A 23,792-nucleotide genomic window follows, 5' to 3' on the forward strand; every position below is an offset into this window, starting at 1 on the left:
TTTCTCCCTGTCATGGAGCAGGTAAGGCTCACATCCAGTGGATTTGGATACTTCCAGCAGATGGCACTCCAAAACTGCTTATTCTCTCTGTCATCCATAACCCTTGATTTGAAATAATACCTCACGTGTTTTACTTTTTATTAGTAGTTTCAAAATAACTTAAAAGAGGAGTGTTTGTCAGTGGGAAGTGTTTTTAAATAGGAAAACATCCGTTTCAGTAAGCCTGACTACATAAAGCAGTAAAATGTGTAGCTGTTTTATGGTCCTTTCTAATATGGCAGCTGATTTCTGACAAGAAAGTTACAGTGTCTGCTTTAATTAACTGAAATGAGCAAGGTATTTAGCTCTTTGTGAAAAGAATACATCATCGTGGCACTAATGTTTAGTACACAAGTGTAAAAAATGTAAGCATGAGAGCAGTTTGGTACTCAACTGTACAAACTTAGCACCTTGTGAGTAGATTAAGAAATTCAGCAGAACTTCATGCCAGTTAGGGGATAGAATTTGGTAGCAGGACAACACGTGTGTATATCGAAAGAGACAACTGAGGAGGACAAGGCTTGTGGGTCAGAAAGAGTCCTTAGTTGTATGCATGAAGATCCATCACAGGAATACCTGGAAGTACAAGTTGTCTGTCAGGAATCAGAGTGGAAAACCGTCTGTATCAGCCAGCATTATGGCAGAGAGCAAAGAAGCCTGTGCTAAATGCATTAAAAGTGATGAGAAAAACATTTCTAGTTTCCCCTGGAATTTTTCTCTCGAGTATGTTTGACAAAGTTGAAGTTTCAAGATCAGTGTGCTATGCTGGGAGAATCTTGTAGTGATGGCATGATTGTTTTTCAGCAGTTGGGATCTGCAGGCAGCTACATCGCAAATCATGGAAATACGAGGCTTAGTGAAGTCAAATTTAAAGGTAGGAGATGTGGATAGGAGATTTCAATGGAAGGACACTCTTTTAGAGTCTCTAGAGATGAATTAATGCAAGAGGAAAGTCTTGCACCCAGGGTTGATACCAAGCTTAGATGTCAATGCTGACTGGAAGGTTTGGGGAAGGGATGTGTTGTGCTTGCTTATTCCCTCTTGGAGGCTGCAACAAACTTGTACTTGCTTCTGTTAATTTCTATTTCATTTCCTTATAGGAAAAGAATAATATTAAGTGGGCTTCCAGGTGGGACTACATTTTGGAGTCCATGCCGCATACAAACATCCAGTGGTTTAGGTAAGATTTGCATTTATTCAGTGAGTAACCTTGCAGGGGAGCACAAAGATTTCTTAGTTGTACTTCTAGGGAAGTCTGTAGGTTTTCAGTCAAGAAAACTTTTTGCTTTCCTATGTGAAGTAAGTTTTCATCTCTTGGGAGCAATTGTATTACTTCCTTTTGTGAAAGGAATGCATCATCAGTGTCCAAAAGGAAAGCAGCTTCCATTGTTTTACTTTACAATCTCCGTTCTGGAGAAGTTTTGAGTCATTGCTGCTGTGCAGTGTTCTTGTTGTTACTGTCTGGCTTTGACCGCCCAGTGAGAGGTACATATGTGTAATGCATGTTTTGTACTCAGCAGGTGCTTACAGTAAAAAGGTCTTTTTTTATGAGTAAAAGATGCATGTGAAAAGCTCTTGCTTATTTCCCTCCATAGCATGGGAATGATACTAAGTAAGTATATAATTTGTTTTGAAGCGTTAATGTTTTGCAATGTAAATCTTGAAAAGCTAATCCGAATGAATTGTTCTCTACAAAGTATTGAATGGCACAATATCCATTCCATTGGTTGATAGATATAAAACCTACTTGACGGTTTGCTTTAAGAACTGTAGCTGTTTCACCAGGGAAATTACTTCTGGGCTATATAAGGAGGAAAACAAAGAAAAGCAATATATAACTGTCTTCAGAATTAGCAAGGTATCATGAAATACTGTTCTCCTCACTTCTGTCTCCTAAGAAGTCATAGACTTCTAAATTGTGTACCTTTATCTTGTCTGGGTGGGAAAATACTGGAAGGTCTGAATATCTAAGGCTTTTCCTCAGATTTGAGCTGTACGTGTAGTATGAACTGGTACATCTCCTAAAACGTGAATAACTGGATTCAAAGTTTGACTGTTTCTTTATCTACAGTATAATGAATTCCCTCGTAATTGTTCTCTTCTTATCTGGCATGGTGGCTATGATCATTCTGAGGACCCTTCATAAAGATATTGCAAGATACAACCAGATTGACTCTTCTGTGAGTAAAATTTGCAGCTTTTACATGAGCACATTTTTCTGGCTATAGTGATGTCTGTCTCTTAGTTTTGAGTACAGTCTAGAGAGATGTATAACTAGGATGAGTTTGATACATGATAATATCTCTGGGGGTTAAAAATTATTGGAGATATTCTGATTAACATAGGCTGATACAAATTGATGTTATCTGTGGATGGAGAGTTTGGTGGAATCACTTTGTTTAGTTAGGAGATGATAATATTGCAGTTCATGTGCAACACAACTTCTGACCTCTAGCTGTATTAGAACTTCTTGGTATGTGCATTAATGATATTTTATTTTATTTGTAAATAAAATACAAGTTAAACTGAGTCTAGTTTGTTTAAATTACTGAGATGACTGAAGCCTGTTGCCATCCAACTGAACCTGTTGTGAGTTCTTTTGAAATATGTACTCCGTAAAATGGCAAAGTGGCAGGTTTCTATAGTGGAAGAGAATATAACTGATTATGAGTTAAAAAGACTTGACCAGTAGACTGAGAGTAATTTTTACTCAGCCTTTTACTCTTTGGTAAAAGTGGTATCTGCAACTCAAAGACGAGAAGTAATGTCAGATGCAACAAAGGTTTGAATTTTCACTCTTGTTGCTGTCTGTCTGGTTAAAGAAATTCTTCAAAATGCACAAAAATGTTTCATATTGAAATGAAAACATCTGAAAATACTACTTCTTTGTGGTTTTGATATCGAGTATCTTTTGTTAATGTAAATCAGACAGTGATTTAAAGTGGAATGATTTTTCTCACATCCTTTAACTGACGGTTTTTTTGAGGCTTCTGTTTGATCTCTCAATTAAATTACGTTCAATATCTTATACTGTGTTATCTTTATTTGTTGATCATTCTTAATGTGATAAAGAGCAAGACTTGTAGAAGCTTGATTAGGTTTTATGAGTAGCAGCAGGGATAGGTGTGACTTTCAGAAAGCCACAGTTTTTTATTTTCTTGCCAGGTGTGAGAGACTTAAAGATCTGTTGCAGTTCAAGGAGCTTATTTAAAAAGGTGTGAAATAATTGTGCAAAAGAGGACCTGGGCTGAAGAAGATGCAGTGAAGCAAATTAGTATCTCACGTTTAGGGGATGCTGGTGATTGTACTTCAGAAGAGATTGATGCACCAGCCAGTGAGTGTGATCTTAGAATGTGCGTTTAATGTTTCAACTAGTGCCCACTGGCTTTTAGTGTGATGTGAATTTAGTGAGACATTCATTAATGAAGTGTTTAGAAATCATTAGATTACTTTTAGGGTCTTATGACTAAAAGAGGATTCCTGAACTGAAGAGAACTCATGTCAATATGTTTTCACCAGTGAGTGGTAAAACTTTCTTTGTTTGTTTTTTTTCCTCTCTAAAATCTTTGATAATGACTACTTGAATGTAGGGGACTTAAATCTTTGTTAGAATGTTTTGATAACTAAGCTAAATTAATGGTAAGATGAGGATTGCTGCACCTTTGATAAGTTTAATTTTGCTCTAATATTTTTTGAATCTCTAAAGTATAGCTCACTACTTGTACAGTTCTTTTCGTTATGTTGTACGTTAAAGGTTAGCAATATAAAATACTGCTGAATTTTTTGAACAGAAGCCTGAAAAATACTCTGACTCACAGGTAACTAGCCAGTGATGAAAGAACTTAATTTAAAAGGGAAGCTTTGAGACAAACTGTGGCACATAGGCTCATACAGGATAAATTGGAGGTCTCAATCTGCCAGACTTGGTTTCTCTTTATTTCTTAAACCAAGATAATTACCATGTAGCTATTTGTTTTAAAGTTCATGTTAGAGCCAGAAGGTGTCTTTTGAGTGCATTTCCCAGATGAGTTGTTGACAAGGATTCTATACAAGCCATTCCAAATCTGTAAACATTTTCTGTGTTCTGTCAGGAAGTGAAGTACTAAGTAGCATTTGTTCTTGCTTAGTGCTCACCATTTTGGAAACAGAGATTTCCTTCAGGTGGTAATCTTTGCCACTCTTCCATTCCTTACTTAAAATTACCTAGGAAAAGCCTTTCTTCTGTCTTACGTACAATTTTCTCATCATTATCACATATCCTTCAAGTTCAGACTTACATGAAAGTTTTGTATTTATGCTTCTTTGACCAAACAAATCTTTCTTTACTGGAAGATTGACGTGTTGGAATTATACCTGGATATCTGGTATCATTTTCTATCAGGTATGGGGTGTGGTTTTGTATTTTAATCAGTGTTATCTTGTGTTCAATAGTTTTCAATTTTTGTATTCATATATCAGCCTTCTGAGAGTAATTTCTAGCAAGCAGAGATATCAGTATGGGGAAAGCAAGGACAATCTTCCAGAAAAAGAAAAGTTACATCATCTGTTGCAATTTAAGGTGCTCTATGTCATTTACCAGTGTGGTCTGGTTTCTTTCTTACCCTGTTTTTCGGCAAGCTGTGATTCTAGTGGTAAGCAGTCCTTTGAACTGAACTCAATATTCCTACACTGAATGGAACCTGTAGCTTTTAACTTTTATGAGGAGCAGAGGGTCTTCTTGTGGGGTTGTTTATCTGTGGTTGTGTGTGTTGGTTTTGTTGTTTGTTTGTTTTTTGTGAGGGGAGGTGTCTGTTTTGAGTGACTTCATTAAAAAGTTTTTTTCTTCAACTGTGGGTCCTTAGAGCCACTGGACTGAGGTTTCCCCCCTCCTTGTTCCATCCTTCCATCCATTCACCTCTGGCAGTGAGACAGAGTGTTGGTACTTGTCTCTCAGGATTCCGGGGAGCAAACTGTCTTCTGGAGTACAGAGACAGTTTCATTCTTTTCCAGTATTGTCATTGAGGCCAATGTGCTCTGAAATTGAAACAGAAAAAGATAAATGCATGAACTAGATTGAAGTTAAAACTAAACTGAATGCTTTGTTTTATTTTAAATTTAGAATGATGTTCTATGGTTTGGCTAATTGCATTTGCTTTTTCTTGCTTTAGGAGACGAGAATTTTCTTGATAAATCTTGCCTTTTTCACTGAACCATTAGGGGGTTATGAAATCAATGAGTGATGAATCAGATGCAATTAGTCTGGCTTTGGATCTTAACTGGAAGCTAATCAAACTTTAAATATGTGTTTTGCATCTTGTTTGTGTTAATTCACTACTGCATTATGTATCTCTGCTAAAGACATTGTTGATTTTACACAGGAAGATGCCCAAGAGGAATTTGGCTGGAAGCTGGTTCATGGAGATGTGTTTAGACCTCCAAGGAAGGGAATGTTACTGTCTGTCTTTTTGGGCCAAGGAACACAAATTTTCATAATGACATTTATTACTTTATGTAAGTAACTTCATTAAGGTGATGTGATTGTAGTGTAATAGTAATAAGAAAGTTGCAGTATTATTAAACAAATGATAGAAGCCTTCTTTTGGAAATGAAGTCCTTCCATTAATAACATAAAATATTAATGCAATTTCATAACAATAATTAGATAGCTTCAGTAATGCTGTTGTGAGCATTGCCATTGAAAGCATTGTGATATCTGGGCTAATGCAGATTCTTCATGAATTCAGAAATCAAACTTCCTTCTTACCAATTTCTTTTTAAAAAACACAGTTTTGCATGCTGTAAATTATCCAAGGGTTCAGTAATGCAAGTTCAAAGATGTAATCAAAGCTTTAATGTTCTGGGAGCCCCTCTGTCCGATGTGTTTGACATGAGCCTGCAGCCATACAGAAATAAGAGCAGGAGTGCAGGCCAGTGAAATAGTACTGACACAATGTTGACATAATGAGAGCCTACCATAAATAGCTATAAATGCGTGTGATTATGTAACCTGTCACAAGGTGGCATTTTATTATTGGTTATCTGTAAAGTTTATGAGCATTCCTTTTCTTACTGTACAGACAAATGGGAAAGTGCACTGATATTTAGTACAAAAGAAGAATCTTCCAAATTTTGTTCTCCAGGTTTAATTCAGATTTTTTTGATCTTTCATAGGGGAACTGCTTTTTTCCATTTATTGCATGATACTGCAAGAATACTAGAATTTTCTTGATAGACTTGTCTTTCAGTGTTGATCACAACTCTGTATCTTGCTTAGCAGTGATAGTTTCCTGTGCAATCAGTGTGGTAGTATAGAAAGAAATTGGTGGCAAGAGAAAACCCTTTTGGTGGATGATGGCATTTTATTTTTCAGCCTTATGGCTGTGAGAAACTTTCTATTTAAGAGATGAGGTGGAAATAATGCTTTTGAATGAAACAGTGCTGTTAGGGTATGGTCATGTGATGGGGTTGTAAAAGAGCTTATGCACTCAGCCTTCATTTAAATATGTGGTAGTGGGAGGGATAAACCTTCACAGTGATCTGTGTTATAGGGGAATTTTGACACATGTCCGCAAATAACTAAATCTTTTTGTTTCTTTAGTCCTGGCTTGTCTTGGATTCCTTTCTCCTGCCAACCGTGGTGCTTTGATGACCTGTGCAGTTGTGTTGTGGGTCTTACTGGGAACTCCAGCTGGTTATGTGTCTGCTAGAATGTACAAGAGTAAGTACATGCATTTATATAATGTGACGCAACATGTTAAATTCAGAATTGCTGGGCTGAATATAAGCCTCCAACTGGAGCTGGTGTCTCAGACAGCATATCTGCTTCTTGCTGCCATGCTGTAGAACAGTTGGAAAAAGTCTTGACCTTGAAATTGTTTTTACTTTTATTCCTCAGCGTTCAGAGGCGAGAAGTGGAAGACAAATGTCTTGCTTACAGCTCTGCTCTGTCCTGGGTTAGTATTGTTTCCCCTCATTCTTTCCTTTACTCTTTAAGTATGAACAAATCTGAGGTGGGAAGGAGTTGGGGGAAAGCCAACTGTTACGATGCTTGTCTGTGTGATTTTGTTTATGGTACTCCCAAGCTGCTGTTCCTTTTGTGCATTGCCTATCTGTGATTATAAAAAGTGAATTCTGAGGAGGTGGAGTCTGGTAATCTAGAATACAGCTTCTTGGCTTCTTGTTTTGTTGTCAGCTGTGGGGGTAGGAGGAATGGGGCAAGTCTTTGCAAGGTTGTGTCACAGCCTTTGGGAATCACTGCACCAGAGCATTTGGCACAGTGATGGGGTAATTCCAGTTTGGTACTGTAGTACTCAGTATATTCCAGGTAATGCTGGTTATAATCTTCTTACATAAATGTGGGTGGTGTCCAGTTTGGGATACGGCTGTAGTGTGTATCGTACTACGTAGTGTGGCCAATGTCCTGCTTGGGAAGGGCAATAGCACTTCAACCTTTTGTTTTCTCTTAGCTCTCATGACCTTTTGTGAGAATTAAGGGGGTGAGGGAGCAGAAACTAATTTCTTCTGCAAGTCTTCATATTTCTTGGTTGCAGCTTTGGGTACACGAAGTTACCCCTTGGCAAATGTCTTGGCAGAAGTGGAAGAAAATATTATAAATTTCTTAAGGTATTTCTTCCGCCCAAAAACCTCAGAATGAATAAAACATGACTTGGCTTCAAATAAAGCAGAATTTCATCAAATGAAAGATAATGTATTCAATAACAACCAAGTGTAGTATTTCTATGAGAAATCTTAGTTCTAAACAAAATGTGCTCCAGTCTCCCTGCTGTCATTTAGATGTTATCAGGAGAGAGAAGAAAATATATATCAATGGAAGGAATACTGTGCTGATCATTTAAACTCCCAGATAAATTGAGTTTCACAGAGGAAGTAAAATGACTGGGGCTGGTAGAATATGAACAGATGTCCTGATTACGCTGTGCTAGTTCAGTGAATTTGCATAATATCATAAACAGCCCAAGGCCTTTTTAATCTCAGTAGACTGATGAGAGTTCATATTTGCAGTATTTTTTCTAACTGTGGATGGGGTAAGTGAGGTCTGTGTTATAAGCCTGGGTAGATGATAAAGATTAGAAAGACTTCTAAAATGGATTTGATTTTTATTTTTTGTTCAACAAGATGCTTACACCAGGGGTCGTTTGGGTGTGCTTATTGAACAAGTCTGTTCCCCCAAACAGTTTTGGCAAGTGTCAGGCCTCTCCTAGGAAGAAAGGGGCCTGTCTATTGCTCTAATCCTCCCTCCTTCATTTTTAAATTAAATACAGCGGAAGGATGCATGTTCACTTCAGGGCAGCTTAAATTCTGCCTCAGGAACACTTTTTTAACAGAACCCAGACAATGGTGCTCTTTGCAGGACTCTTTCTGAGGCTGAATTTTCTGTGCTATATCTTTGAATCCAGGAATAATGGCAATTCACACAAGCTTCTATTTTATATGAGGTTCCTTTGCAGAATGAAGGTTCTGCTTTGTTTTCAGAATGGGATGTTTGAAATCTTAATCTCATGTCTCTGAGTTCTTTTTTAGTGTTTGTCCAGGATGTTTAGAAAATGAGGCAGATGTGTTTAATGGGGGAGGGAAGAGCAGGTCTGGAGACTTGTCATGACTGGTGCAGTCTTTATTTAAATTCTCCAGAAGCATAGGCTACTTAGTATGTGTAACTCCATGCTTATACAAATATTTCTGTTTTAGGGCAGAGCGCTCTTTAATGCCCCCTTCCCCTTGTGACACAAACTGCAGCAGCACATTACGTTTGTTGTGAGAGTCCATGGGGCTTCCTAAATAGGAGATTTTGCTATCACTGTATTTATTCAGAAGGAATTTACTGTTTATAAAGGACCTAAATAAAGGATATATCTCTGATTTTAATAGGAAAGGAGGTTCAGATAAGGAGTTTTTAAATTTATTCTGTATTTTTCCATTCTTTGTATAGATTTTTTTTTCAATGGCATGTTTCTGTTACTTTTTGGTATTATGTACAGAGTCTTTATTTAAATAATGGCTTTACTGTAGGTTCCTACATTACAAGCATTGGATGGTGCAGGCTTTTTTACTTTAACTATACCAGTGGTGAAAGGAGCTAGGACTGTTGGGAAATTGGAAGATTGAAAGAAGCTACATTTGTTTCAACTGATTTATGTTTTGTAATACTAAGTGATATTTATTCTTTCTTGAATATTTTAGTATCTTTTCTGATTTTATTTTTCAGGATTGTCTTTGCTGATTTCTTCATTATGAATCTCATTCTGTGGGTGAAAGGCTCCTCAGCTGCCATCCCTTTTGGCACTTTGGTTGCTATTCTTGCTATGTGGTTTGGAATTTCAGTCCCGTTAACATTTGTTGGTGCCTATTTTGGCTTCAAAGAGAAGGTAGGGCCCTTTAAATACAGATTTGAAATATACCTGTCCTCTGTAATTGAGCCATTGAATCTCTAAGTAGGAGTTCCAGACAGGATCTGGTTGGATTGAAACAGCTGTGATCCCATGATTGTAAAATGATATTTTACTGTCTTGATATTGAAACAGAGTGTATATTTGTAATGTCACACCAATCAGGTTTTTTCTGTCCATTCCCTAGAATCAGGTTTTAATAATGTTCTTGGAGGTCTTACCTGCCTTTTGTGCTTCAGTGATACCTCAGTAGTATTGCTGAGTTTTGAAGTAGTGCTTCAGAAAGGCTTCAGTTTTGTACTTCATTGGTTTGAGGTAATGCCAGACAACTAAGAAAAAGGGGATGTTATTGGATTTTTTTAGTTTTATTTTGTTTCTAATTAAGGACTGAACAGATTTATTTCCTTCTTGTTCTACCTTGCTTACTGTCTCATAGTTGTAATGTCTAAAGCACGTGTGCTTTTTCTTAACGATGGACATCAAGTTTGTCGGTTTTTTTGTTTGATAACTTGTGATGGCTTATGAATAAAATTATAGTTATGTTTATCAAATCCTTATATGCTAATATTAGGGAAAAGTAATCTTATTTATGATGTAATAATTAATCTTTTATTTCTGTTATTTTTTTCTGCAGCCTATTGAACATCCAGTGCGCACAAACCAGATTCCTCGCCAAATCCCGGAGCAGTCATTTTTCACAAAGCCATTGCCTGGTATCATCATGGGTGGTATCTTACCCTTTGGCTGTATTTTTATTCAACTTTTTTTCATTCTGAATAGCATTTGGTGAGTATCACTTTTTTTTTTCCCCTATAGTTATACAGGTATGATAATAAACGCAGTGAGTTTGAGCATCCCAAAGCAACTAATATAAGGAATAAACCAATTTTAAAATTTTTTGATAATTTTACAGATTTTATGGAATTTCCAGAGTCTGTATTTCTGTGCTTAGAACTTACAAAACTAATTCTTCTTAATGGCAACTTAACAGTATGATATGAGAGTCCTATTGCCTTGTTTAACTTCCTAGCTCTGAACAGCACAAACGTGGTTTCTTGCTGTTGTGGTTAGGTAGAGCCTAATCCATTGTGTAACTATGTTATGATTTATGAAATTTATGTGATCTAGCAGTTTCCACTCCCTATGGACAATTACTCCACTCCTAAATCTTGCAAAACCTAATCAAGCAGTACACAAAAAATTAAACCAGTGCAATCTTTCATAACTTTCACAATGTAAGTGTGAAATGTCTAATACATTGTTGTTCAATGGGAAATATTATCCTGAAGGTGCCAGGTTTTTATGATGTCATCTGTACAGGTTGAGATGTCTTACAGAACAGTTTTCTAAATCAGATCTTAAATGCAAATAAATTAGTTTAGCTTTTTATATCAGTCCTCAAAAAAATAGAAACCGTGTAATGTAGCTGTGCTGAAAAATATAATCAGCTGACAAACAGGTGTATTGTGGACTTTTGTAGTTGAAATTAGCAAATTCTTAAATTGTTTCTCATTATTTATCCTACAAAAGTGAAGCATGGAGGGAATATGCAACTAATACTCCCTCTGTCAAATGCAGTAATTGTCACCTTCACTCAATAATTTGTTTACTTCCCTTATCTGAAAGACACCAGATTAAAAGTAAATGAACATATTTCCCTTGTATTTATTTTTGTGGGTGATTTTGTGTTTGGTTAGCACTTGGGTTCAAGTCAGCCTTGGTCTGGGGGTAGAATGGGAGTGGAGGAACATCTGGTTGTATGCAGAGACGCCTGGAAAACTTAGCTGCAGTAGCTGGAAGGAAGTTAGTATTGTAACTAGGGAAGAGTACAGGTGATGCAGGAGTTGGGGAAGCTAAAGGTCTTCCCAACAAAGAGACATGAAGTGATAAACATCTCTGGTGGAAATTGCCTGTAACTATTGTCTGTGAAAGTTCATAGATGCTGATTTCAGGTATAATTGAAGAGTTTGTTGCTCTGTAAAGCAATGATTTTATTACTGTTAGCTTAAATATATGCATGTTTACAGAGTATATTCAGGTAAAGAAAACTTCTTACGAATTAGCCAATAGTGGTATAGGCACAGTCACCCCAGTGGTGTAGTGTGGATACAAATATGCGGCTAGCAAGAATTTTTCTTGCTTCTTTCCAGTCCTGTGAGATATTTTTCTCTCTCATGGAAGATATTAGTAGAGTTCTATAAACCATGAACACCTGCAACCTTGCGAACTGTTGTTTATAGTACAGTAGAAAAATACTTTGACAATGGATGTTTTAGGATTTTAGCCAATCACCCCAAGGGGTGTCTGATCTTTGACCAATTAGACTATGAAGAAAAAAGTCTATAAAAGAGTTGTAAAATAATTAAGTAAATCAATCTTGCTGCACAATTCCTGCCTGCTGGATCTCTCTTCTCCTCCCTACCACTGCGGGATACCATGATAGCATAGGTTTTCTGGGTTTGCTAGTTTGGATTTTTTTTGCTTTTTGGTTAACTCAGCGTCAGGTAATGTGACACTGTGAGTTAACTCAGAGCTTCAACCAAAAATGAGACTCACGTTTTTATTTGGTTTTAATTTTAGGTCTCATCAGATGTATTACATGTTTGGATTCCTGTTCCTAGTTTTTATAATTCTTCTAATTACATGTTCAGAAGCTACAGTTTTGCTGTGCTACTTCCATCTGTGTGCAGAGGTAAAAGTTACACTTTTGATGTAGATACGACTTGTATCTGGAAGATGTTAGAAATAGAGGTGAGGTATTCACATACGCTGTGAAATGCTGGACACTGAACTGATTGCATTTTCAGCCTTGACGTACCTGTCTTAGCCACTCTTCTGAAATGTGCCTTTTGCTTCAAAATCCACTGCTGGCAAGAGATAAAAATAAACAGCCTTGATCTTAGAGTAATTTCATGTTCCTAGTGGAAGCAATACAGCTGACTTTGAAGAAAGAAAGTATCTACGTGGCGTGTTGGAATTTTTCCGATCTAAATTTTGCAGAATTAAATGTGTTTCATAAGACAATGTTATTTTTTCACCATCTTATCTATATTCAATTTCCTACATGATAATTCTTAGTGAATGGTTTACTGTTTCTTTCAGGACTATCACTGGTGGTGGAGGTCGTTCTTGACTAGCAGCTTTACAGCAGTTTATCTCTTCATCTATGCAGTCCATTACTTCTTCTCCAAACTCCAGATAACAGGAACTGCCAGCACCATTTTATACTTTGGTTACACAATGATCATGGTCTTGATTTTTTTCCTTTTCACAGGTAAGTACAATGTTCGAACTAAGATTAATATGGAGGGCTTTGGTTTTGAAATGAGAAACATTAGGTGAAATTTAGACTACATGGAACATTAAATACAATTTATGACTCTTTAGGCAGTGTTACTTATATGGTTCGTGGCACCGCATAGCACAGTAAGATACTTTTTTACATTTTCCTCCTAACTTGAAGTTACATTTATTTATGGTAAAATTAATTTCCTTTATTGAATATTATATTAGCAATGAGTTCAAACCATTACATTTTCAAAGGCCTGTTCTTGTTTGCTTTAATATCAAGTGTTAACTTGATCCTGGATTTCATAATTGGTTCTAGAAGTTCTGTAGTTAGAGATAATTTCACTCTGTGTATGGAGGATGAAAGATATTTTCAGCTTTCACTATCAGCAAGTGAAGGAGGATGGTGCTGGGGAAAAAGTGAATGTTGACGATAGAGTTTTAGTACTGTTAGTTGTCTTGCCTGCTTCTTAAGCACCACTTCATAATGATGGAAATGTACCTTAACTGGAGGAACTGATTTGAAATATGGCTCTCCAGTGTTACTTGTCCAACTTTTCTGAGGTTACTCACGCAGACTAAGCGTCTTCTACAGTATTATTCTAATGTTCATAATCACTTGACTGAAACTATAATTTCCAAGTTGGTTTGATGAGAAATCTGTGCCCAATTTACCATGTGTTAGTGAAATAAGAGGCTCTTTGAAGAGTACTGGCCTTGAAAAATAGCCATGAGTGTTTTGTCTTGGTGTTCATCATACTGCTGCTGTTGTATATGTAGATTTAACACAGGAAGTCAGATCTTTTAGGTGTCACTGCTTGGCATCATGAAATACTGCAATGACAGAACTAGAGAAAATGCTTGTTCATGTATGACGGGCTGTTCATAAAAACAGCCTTGATAGTCACTCCAAAGATTTGTAGCAGAGGATTTCTCTGTGGAGGGCATGATAGTTTATATTGTTACTTTTTAACTTCTTCTGCCTGTTTGTGGAAAGCTGCTGTGATACTTCATGTTCACTTTGTGAAATACATCTTTTAGTTAAGTGCACTTAAATGCAGTTAAAAAAGAGTGGCTAAAATAGGTAATGAAAGTAAGTCTTAGTGTCAGACTTCAAGTTTATCAGTGTAGCAGTAAGAAGGACCTCTTTCATCTCTGTTTCTTCTACTACTGGTTGACACAAAGCAAAAAAACCAATGTTCATAAAAAAATGAAGAAGAAAATTGCTGTATGTGTTTGAACAAAGCAGTTATGCTATAGAAATTATATTAAATAGCAGTAACTGCTATTGGTGGTTCTTGTTCTTTAGAAATGTGTCTCTTCTAAGAAGGACAAAAGAAGCAGGGGAAAAAAAAGGAGGATTTAATTTTTCTATTTTTTAATTATTAGAAGGCAAACATGGAATATTTGCATTCACATATTGCTGGGTAACCCCCTGCTTAAATCCTGGTGAAAGAGACAAGCTGCAGGTGTCTTCTGTAATATATATCTATCTATATTTTAAAAAAGCCCAAAAATATAGTCTAAAATGTTTTAATTAGTTTTAAACTAAAGCAATATGTTAATATGTGTCTGGGTTTTAGCATAGGTTAGTTGCTATCCTGCCAATTTCAATTTCACTTATAAGATGCAAATTGGTGGAATTAAAAATAGCCCTTTCATATATAAAATGATATTTGAAATTGTCATAGCAGCTGCTGAAATGGTATTAAAAGCTTCAGATATGCTGATCCTGGACTTCTTGATGTGAAGGCCAGTGAGGCCCCTGAAGTACGGTAATAAACTGTGCTGCTGTTATTTTTGCAGCGTCGTCTTTTTCTTTTGAAGGAAACCGACAATGGTGCTCCCTATGCTGCTTTTGTAGCTCATGAGGAAAACTACTACATGGTCCCCTTTTTTTTTTTCCCATTTAATAGAACAGCTAATCACTAGAAAGCTAATGGGTACAACAGATACACAGAGTGCCTAATAAATCCTTGCTAATGTAAAAGGCTGTAATAACTTTCTTTTCCATATTCAATTTGATGGTAGATTTTTGGGCTTGAAATGTAAGCTGTTCTAAACAGATGGCACAAGCAGAAGACACTTAACTTTGCTTTGTTTTGTAAAATATTCCATAGCAACCCTTGTTTTAGAAAATAAGGGTTCAGTCCTTCACAGTTTCTGGAGGTGAAGGAGTTTGCTAATGTAATTTTACACACTGTTTGTATGAATAGTGTTCCCAAAATGGGACCTTGATCTGTTCCACTTAAGCTAGCACTAGGTATTTTGGTTTTCTCTATTCTTGCCTATTAGGTCTCAGCAACTATGACAGAATATAAAGGGCAATGTTAATACCTCCTCCATGGCAGCGTGTTGTGTTACCCGGGGCATTACAAAAGGGATCATAATGAATAAGTAAATAGGAACTGAATGCTTGTATGGTAACACTGACAGTAATATAATCTGACCAGTGAAATCTAATGGTGTGTACACCCAAACCAGACAATTCGATTTTAATGTACAAAGTGCAGCTAATCTTGCAAGAAATAACAAGTGAGGTTGGATGGGGATAGCTACATGATTACATGTATTTTATTCGAGGAAGTAAAAAAATGCTGAACATAGTCAAAGCATGTTTCTTTACAGTGACCTCTATTTTTGAACATCATTTTCACTTGTGAGTTAATGCCATTTTCAAAATTGAGTTTTGATCTTCTGGGTAGATTGTGTTTTGAATCTGAGATTCTGAAGCACCCACCACTGTGCGGTGATTGAAACCAGTATGATACAGAGAGCTTTTAAGGTACATGAGAAGTATCAGCCAAGTGCAGAGTGCTTTTCTATTTGCTTTCTTACAATCTGCTCGTGCTTTGAATTCTATTTTCTTCATTAAACAATGAAGCTAGAAGAGACTGATAGAGCAGAAGAGTCTGCGTAATGTATTTTGACATTATTCTGTGCAATAATCCTTATTTTTAATTTTGAATTTAAACTGGTTTACTAATAACTGTCCCTTACTCAGTTAGGTGCTGGCTTTGTGTATAACATCTTGTTTCTGTGTATTAGAAAGTGGTAGTATATATATTTTGCAGACGAGGCTATTCAGCAGAATGTAAAGCTGAGGTTGATTGATTTGAGACAATCAAAAAACAACTGAGGTATCAGTGGCTCCATGTTGGAACCCAAAGTGCAGGGAATATTTCTCTGCCTGTCCTGAAGGACCCATCCCCCCAGGAAAACACTGTTTTTAACCTTTGTCCATGGAGAAAGCTGCCAAGGCTTTGGGATGAATTAGAATCTACAAGGGTGTGAGTTAGGTGGTAGTATAATACATGGTTTGTTACAGGGTGAAAAATTTAGAGTTTTTAGGTTTATTAATATGGTAAGTAGATGAAGGCAAGATGGAGGATCCCTGTCATTTTTCAGGTCTCTTCCTTCTTCTTCACTGTCATGGGTTAGCAAACACTACATTTCCACTACATTCACCTACTCCATTTTCTGCAGTATTGGTAGTACAGAACAATTGGTTAGAAAATGCCACAGTACAGGGCTATGTGAATTGATAGTTCATTAGGCGTTGGTAGAAAAGTAAAAATAATGTACGTACTTAGCAACTATTGGAGGTAATCTACCTTTAAAAGGGCCTTGAGTTTCCTGGATTTTTGGACACATCTTGCTTCTTGGCTAAAGAAGTGTCATGAGTCATCTTCACATCTGGGTTTGTGAGTTTTAAATGGGTCCTGCAAAAGATCTTTTACCTGTACCTCCCTAGAAAGATCACTGATGTGCAGTGAGCTGCTGTGCACTGGGATGGCATCACTTTCCTAGGCTAGTAGGGGTTATTTAAAAAGAATCTTAAAATATGCAGGTCACCCACTTAGGGGAATAATAAGGATCTATCCCACAACAGTGAGTTCTTTAATGCAGACCATTCAGGTGCTTTTTCATTCAGTTTAAGCTGGTGAGTGGTTAGGATTGGTTAAAGTAAACACTAGCCAGGAAACGAATTTGTTATATTGGATTAAACCAAACAAACAGATTATACAGGCTCATTGGAGGAATTGGTGTTCGGCTTGGCACTGGGTCATTTGATAGAGATGTGCATGTGAAAGCTGTAAAAACCTTAAGATACAAAGGAGTTTAGACCAATCAGAAAATAAATGTAATGGTCTCAACTCTTTCACCTTCAAATAGTGGGGTATTTTATTTATTTGTTTGGGGATTTTGGTTTTTTCTGGGGGTTTTTGTTTGTTTGTTGCTTTGTTGGGGTCTTTTTTGTTGTTGTGTTTTTGGGTTTTTTTTAAGTACTAAGTGTTAGAATTTTTTTTTTTAACAGCTTTACCAAAAATACCTTTGGGTATCTGCTCCCTGTCCCGTTGTGTTCATTGAAGTCTGTCAGAGAAGCCTGAGCTGCAGAGGTGTGCTTCTTGTTGATAGTGCTTCAAAACTTGCGTTTCAGTTTGAATATGTTTTGAAAGAGACAAATAAAAGCAAGATCCTGGTCTGATCTTACCTAAACCTTACCTAAATAGCTCTCTTGTTCTAATGAGAGGCTCATTTTAATAAGAGATTATTCTAATTTTGGTGCAAGATGAGCATAGAAAAGCGCTCAAGATTGAAGTGCTACCTATGCTCTTCAAGAAAATACATTTCAAGCCATGCAGTGTGAGATGGTAAGGTTGGATTTTAACTAGTGCAACTAGTAATAGCAATTTTACTGGGTAGAGGTACGGGTGGGTATAGGAAACAGAGTGTGCTGTGTTTTAAGATTGTTTTTAGTCAAAGCAGTTAAAAGGAGAATCTGAGAACCTGTGATACTTGTCAGCACCAGCCTAAAGATCCAGTATGAAGTGCTGCCCAGTATTAAGTGCTAAAATCTGGAGCAAGGGACAAATTTGTGAAATGGGCTAAAACACAGAAAATGTGGAAAATGTTCTGGCTAGAATTTTCAAATGAGCCACACTGGTTCAGAGCTATTTTTCTTCCCTGACTGCTACTCATTTGCAGATCCCTTTCACTGGGACATTTATTACTGTGTAGGAAATCAGAAGCTTTTTGACTGCTTTACCTTTTGTGGGCTTTATAGTGTTCATGGTATCACAAGCACCCCTAGGGCTGAGGTGGAAAACACACTGAATTTCAGTGGAACCAGGCATTCTGCTGTGGTTCGTGTTCTTAAAAATAAAGGCAGAAGTTAATGTTTTGCAGTAACATAAGCAATCATGTAGGTAAAGCAACTGTTCAGGGGAACCTTATAAATAATGTTCTCTTACCTTACATTAATTTCTGTCCAGTAGTACTGATTTTGCAATGTCAACACAACTCTGTGCTGACCTGAGCCTTTGGAAGCTTCTAGTCTGTTTGGCCCATGTTATTAAAAAAAACAAAAAGCACTAAAGCCACCTAGTTGATTTGGTGTGATTAATTTGCACTCCTAAATCTGCAGTTGGATTTTTAACCCAGTTGAAAACCAGTTTTCAACCTAGTTTGTGCCAGCACCTTTAAACCATTCTGAACTTAGAGCATCACGTGGCTGTTTAGGAGAGGTGCATTTGACAGATGATGGGAGTCCTTAGTTTGATGTTCTTTTTTTGATGTTTCTGGTCCTTGTAGCTGTCCACATATGGAGTTTGTAGGATATATTTGTTCATGGGAGGGAAGAAGAAATTACAGTGCTGGTAAGCCCCAGTCATTGATGTAGAAGTAACAACAGAAGAAATCTGTGCTCACCAGAGGAGGTTCTGACTACCTAAGGCTGTGTCTTGGTGATGAGTGTTGTCTTTCTCTCCTGAGTTCATGATTCAAATCTGGTATCTGACAAACATTACCACTTTAAAACAATGTCTTACTCTGCTTCCAGTACACTGGCAATATTTTTTGTAAAGTTTAAAAAATGAGCAGGATGTACTTTGTCTTTGATTTGCTAAACAGACTTATTTTTAGGAGGGGGAGTTGAAAATCAATGTTACTGAAATCTGTGAAAATCTGTTTATAGATGAAATGCTTGTTCACAGTGTGAAGTGTTTGAGTTCTGTTATGACTGAGGCAATGTTTTATAGAAAACCGATGTATTATAAAGATTCAGACTAACAAGGATCGAAGGAAAATATGTGGATTTACAGTGTGTTCCCATATTAAGTTGTGGCATGCTCAGCAAACTATGGTAGCTGTCGTTCTTGGGATAGTTGTACATTTTTGTTATAGTAGTACATTTCTGTTCTAGAACAGCAGATAAATTTTTACAGTACCTCATCTGGTAAACATTTGGAAGAAACTCCTTTCAAAGCCAAAAAAGGCTCGGATTGGGCTATTTTATAAAAACAACCAGGAAGCAGAGGCTGAGAACCATTATTAGGACAAAACTGTGAGAGTAAGGCTTAGAGTAACAATGCTGGTATTGGAGGAAGTAGGAAGGAGTGAGAATTCACCGTGAACTGCAAAGACTCAGTGATGTCAAGCCTACAAAGGAATTACATTCCTTGTATGGTTGATGTCTGATCTCCCATCAACAGCCATAAATCTGCTGTCTCCTACTGTCTCAGAGAATAACAACTGCAAACTTGGAGGGAAGGGGTAATCTGTGGCATATAATAATAGTCTGTCAAAACCCCTTTAACTACAAATATACATCGTAGCACGAGGAATGTAAGAATTGGCATACAGATAATAAGCATCCCAAGATGGGTTCCTTGCTTGGGAAATGTGTAGATGTGGTCTGAAAGACAGAAATGTAACTCAGGTAAAAAACCCAAGTGCTTAATAAAGAATCTTCTAGTTATTAAGTCAGTCACAAAAGTGAAAGAGATTGGAGCTGATGTTAAACGTGGGCTGTACATACAGAAAAGGATAATACAAAACTGGAGGAGCTGAGTGCATGATACTATGAGTGCCTGCAGTAGAGCTGGGAAGGGCTATTCCAGGGCTGGCATGTAGCTATGTCTTTGAGAGGGAATTCAGTGCAAATGAGATCTTCCCTTTTTTTATCTGTTAAGACTTAACATCTGTGTGGCAGTTTGCAACTAGGTAAAAGTGTGAGGAGCAGTGCATTGCTTCCTTTAGAGTCTGAAGACTAAATTAATTGACTGGGACTCTTGCATATGAAGTCTCCTTGCATATGAAGTTCTTAAAGTAATTTAAAAGTAAATGGGATGGACAGTGTCTTTGCAGTTGCCCCATAATAGTGACTGTTGGTGAAAACCACAAATTTGCTCATCAGTTTAAAACTAGAAAATTGGTATACACTAATCTCATTCAATGTTTTGGTTTGTCACTGCTGCTTTCACTTGCTGCTTGCTTCCAGCTGCTGTAGCACTCAGAGCATTCCTTTGCCAAAAGGAAGTAACAGGATATACAGAAGAAGAAATTTCTATTCTCAAGTATAAACAGAGCACGATGAATATAAAACTGGGACAGGTGAATTTTTCCAAGGCCTTGTTATGTGTCATAATTCATAGGTGGCGGTGAAGTATTGTAGACCAAAAAAAAAACCAGGTAGGGGCTGACTTGGTGTGTGTATAAAAGTCGCTTTCTGAACTGGTGCTTGTGTCCCTGCTCATGGTGGTGTCAACACGGTCATTGGTGGCTTAAGTGTACGTGAAGCGGCTTGGTCCCTAAAAGTCATCATTGATCTAAATCAATAACCTAGCCTGGGGATGAATGTGTGTTGTTAAATTTAAGAAGTGCTGTTTTTCTGGGTAGTTAGCTGGATTACAATGTTCTGTTCTGTCCTGCTGGGAAGTGCTTGTTAGATTTCTCTCTCAGAGCAAACTGTAAGATAAACTAACCATTTTTACTTTCTCGTTTCAGGGACTATTGGATTTTTTGCCTGCTTCTGGTTTGTAAGTAAGATTTACAGTGTTGTGAAGGTGGACTGAAAAGCTTTCAAAGTGTCTTTTGAACGTATCTCCCTTGCTGTTTGATAATTTTTACCATGTATTGAAAAACATCCTGTGTAATTATTCTAATTTGTAAAAGCAGAAGACCAGACCACAACATAAAATACAGATTTTTATTGAAGGAAATGGCACCATTGCCATTTTAATGTAAACATTTTTGTTTATATCAGTATGCTCATGGAACATGTTAATTACAGTAATTCAAAAATTATATCCAAAATTCGATTTAGGACAAATAAGAATTTTGTGAACTAGTTTATTTGAAAAATTGAGTACATTATGCAGTCCTCCAGCTGAATTTCCTTGTGACTAGGGTCTGAGGTTTTTTGTTACCTCTTTTGGTTACCATTTATATGAAAGCCTAGGACTGTCAAGTATATCTATGTAAAATGTGAATTTTTTTAACTTAACTATGATTGTACATATTATCCTGCACCTTCTTTTCAACTAGGTTATCTTCTTACAAATGTACATGCGTTTAGTGTAATGTAGACCTTATTAAAAATATTGACACTGGTTTTTGTTCAAATAAAACTGCACAACTCCAGCTGACATGTTTCCTTTCTTGTTAGTTAGGTCTTCACTACTTGGACACAGATCATACTAGTTTACCCAGCTGATTGGTTTTGAGTTTTATATTGTTTATAAGCAGTTTGACTGTGGCTTTGGCCACAGATTGTGCAAGGACTGGTGGGTCACTTGAATCTATGGCTGTAGGATGGGCAGGGGCTTCTGGACCTGTGCATTAGCTCCGTACTTTCTCCAACTTACCCCAAAATATTTTTTGCTGGGCAAACCATTACTTTCTATCAAAGATTAATCCCATTTTTCTTCTTGTAGCCATCTGAAACATATGTCTCCTTATTCTTCATCCTGTGAAGAGCTTGTTGGGAAGTTTAGACGTGAATCTAGTGGGCTTGGGAATGGGTGTTTCATAAAGGTGAAGCCTTTTTCCTCCTCTGCAGAGCTTGTGCTTCAATGCTGGATTACATGAGATGGAGTATCTTAATAACCTCTTCAGCTATAAGATGGCATGGATTCTTCTCTCAGGAATGTTAAGGTTTTAAAGAGGCTCCCCAAATTCTTGCATTGCTGTGGAAACTGAGCAGAGTCACTGCAAAGATGTAATTCCAATGGCTGTGTTACAGATGCTGTTGGAGATGAGTAGGGGGATGTTCACTCAGATTAATGGGTGAAATACTCAAAACTTAAGTGGCATATGGAAACATTCATCACTGGAACCTACTTTTCAGCACCTAAATCCGCAATTTAACGAGACCCAAAATGACTCCAAAATGACTCTGTATCTTTTCATAGCCATATAAACACTACGTAACTGCAGTTAATGTTTATTATCCTTTCAAAAAGGTAATCTTTGGTATGGGGATATCAATTGTCACCTCTGTGTAGCTGTTCCTTCCAGGTTACTGAAATGTTGGGACAGATCACCTGACTCAGGTGGGATGACTGCCAGGCCATATCTTTTGAACAGTGCCTGTGGCATAAAAATGAAGCTTTAGACAACTTAAAAAGTGTCAACCATTGGTGTACCAGGAAGAGCTGGCTACAGTAAGCATAGTTTTCAATGAGGTTCAGATATGCTCTTGATGGCAACTCGGCCTCGCAAATATTTTCCCCTCCTACCGACAAAATCTCCATTTCCCTTCTGTTCCCTCCCAGAGGTGGAAAACAACAGCATTGGTATTAGAGAAATCAGGTTGTGGTTGGTTATCAGCTGGTTCAAGAATACCATTCACTCTGTTAAAGATTGCATGCTCTTGAAATTGGTGCTGCTCTGTTTATGCAAGTCCTTCCTATTAAATATTTAAAGTTTGGTGGGATTTTATTGGATACTTATGTTGCATGAAGCTGCTTTTAAATTTTACATGTTCAGAGGGAAATGAATCCATGAGAGAATTTGGAGCTACAATTGCCATAAACTCCCAGCAGGAAATTTTTCCGGATTAATAAATATGCTTTTCACAAGAGGCAAAGTCCAATGGGTTGTAAAATTGTATTTATGGCGCTTTTACTGTGACTGCTACTGAGCTAAAACATAGAAAGTGGGTTGAACAGGTTTCTGAAGCTTGCCAGTAGTCCAGAGCCAAAGCCATGAAGTAAAATTGGTTGTTCTCAAACTGTTATCAGAGAACTTTGTGTGTGTGTGTGAGATTTGCTGCTGCTGCTGCTGCACTCCCCCTGCCAAAGAGACAACCACCCATTTTGCCTCCTGAGGCAAAATACTAAATACTAATTTAAATACTAAATACTTTTGCTGTCCCCAGATCTAAGATTTGTGCTGTTTTGTAGAGAATCTGAATATATGCCCTCAACATTTTCTGGCATCTTTTTTTGACCACGGAAAAGGTGCCAGCTGTCATTTGGCTTTGTGCTTATAGAGAAAGCCCCTTGGCTGTAAGTTAAATACAAGTGGTTCTGAGTACATATCATTTAAAGGTGGTGTAAGCCCTAGCCAGAAAATAAGAGACAAACTTCTTAGTTTTACTTCTTAGTTTTACTTCTTAGTTTTACTTCTTAGTTTTACTTCTTAGTTTTACTTCTTAGTTTTACTTCTTAGTTTTACTTCTTAGTTTTACTTCTTAGTTTTACTTCTTAGTTTTACTTCTTAGTTTTACTTCTTAGTTTTACTTCTTAGTTTTACTTCTTAGTTTTACTTCTTAGTTTTACTTCTTAGTTTTACTTCTTAGTTTTACTTCTTAGTTTTACTTCTTAGTTTTACTTCTTAGTTTTACTTCTTAGTTTTACTTCTTAGTTTTACTTCTTAGTTTTACTTCTTAGTTTTACTTCTTAGTTTTACTTCTTAGTTTTACTTCTTAGTTTTACTTCTTAGTTTTACTTCTTAGTTTTACTTCTTAGTTTTACTTCTTAGTTTTACTTCTTAGTTTTACTTCTTAGTTTTACTTCTTAGTTTTACTTCTTAGTTTTACTTCTTAGTTTTACTTCTTAGTTTTACTTCTTAGTTTTACTTCTTAGTTTTACTTCTTAGTTTTACTTCTTAGTTTTACTTCTTAGTTTTACTTCTTAGTTTTACTTCTTAGTTTTAATTTTATTGAGCACAGAATGGGCTGTAATAATGTCATTTTCTTTGGCAGGTTTTCAAGCACAGCTAAAGATCTTGTCTACTCTCTGTTGAGTCAGTGATGGGTTTTGAAGATGAAATGGTCATTATGGGGACATGAATTTT

At 36.8% G+C, this 23,792-nt stretch overlaps 1 protein-coding gene across 1 annotated transcript in view; it reads left to right on the top strand.

Moving 5' to 3' along the window:
- The window catches only part of LOC103623004 (transmembrane 9 superfamily member 2-like), a 29,818-nt gene extending 8,684 nt beyond the window's left edge, over window positions 1–21,134 (top strand). Inside the window, exons 9-18 of the mRNA XM_017741658.1 lie at window positions 1,140–1,219; window positions 2,111–2,219; window positions 5,397–5,529; window positions 6,617–6,736; window positions 6,914–6,971; window positions 9,242–9,401; window positions 10,057–10,208; window positions 12,003–12,114; window positions 12,525–12,696; window positions 20,499–21,134. Of these exons, the coding sequence (XP_017597147.1) occupies window positions 1,140–1,219; window positions 2,111–2,219; window positions 5,397–5,529; window positions 6,617–6,736; window positions 6,914–6,971; window positions 9,242–9,401; window positions 10,057–10,208; window positions 12,003–12,114; window positions 12,525–12,696; window positions 20,499–20,566 (1,164 nt within the window). The 3' untranslated portion in view covers window positions 20,567–21,134. The remainder of the gene's footprint in view (window positions 1–1,139; window positions 1,220–2,110; window positions 2,220–5,396; window positions 5,530–6,616; window positions 6,737–6,913; window positions 6,972–9,241; window positions 9,402–10,056; window positions 10,209–12,002; window positions 12,115–12,524; window positions 12,697–20,498) is intronic.
- The last annotated feature ends 2,658 nt before the right edge of the window (window positions 21,135–23,792 follow it).

This window comes from Corvus brachyrhynchos, unplaced genomic scaffold, assembly GCF_000691975.1.
Source record: "Corvus brachyrhynchos isolate BGI_N302 unplaced genomic scaffold, ASM69197v1 scaffold220, whole genome shotgun sequence".
NCBI classification, from domain to species: Eukaryota; Metazoa; Chordata; class Aves; order Passeriformes; family Corvidae; genus Corvus; species Corvus brachyrhynchos.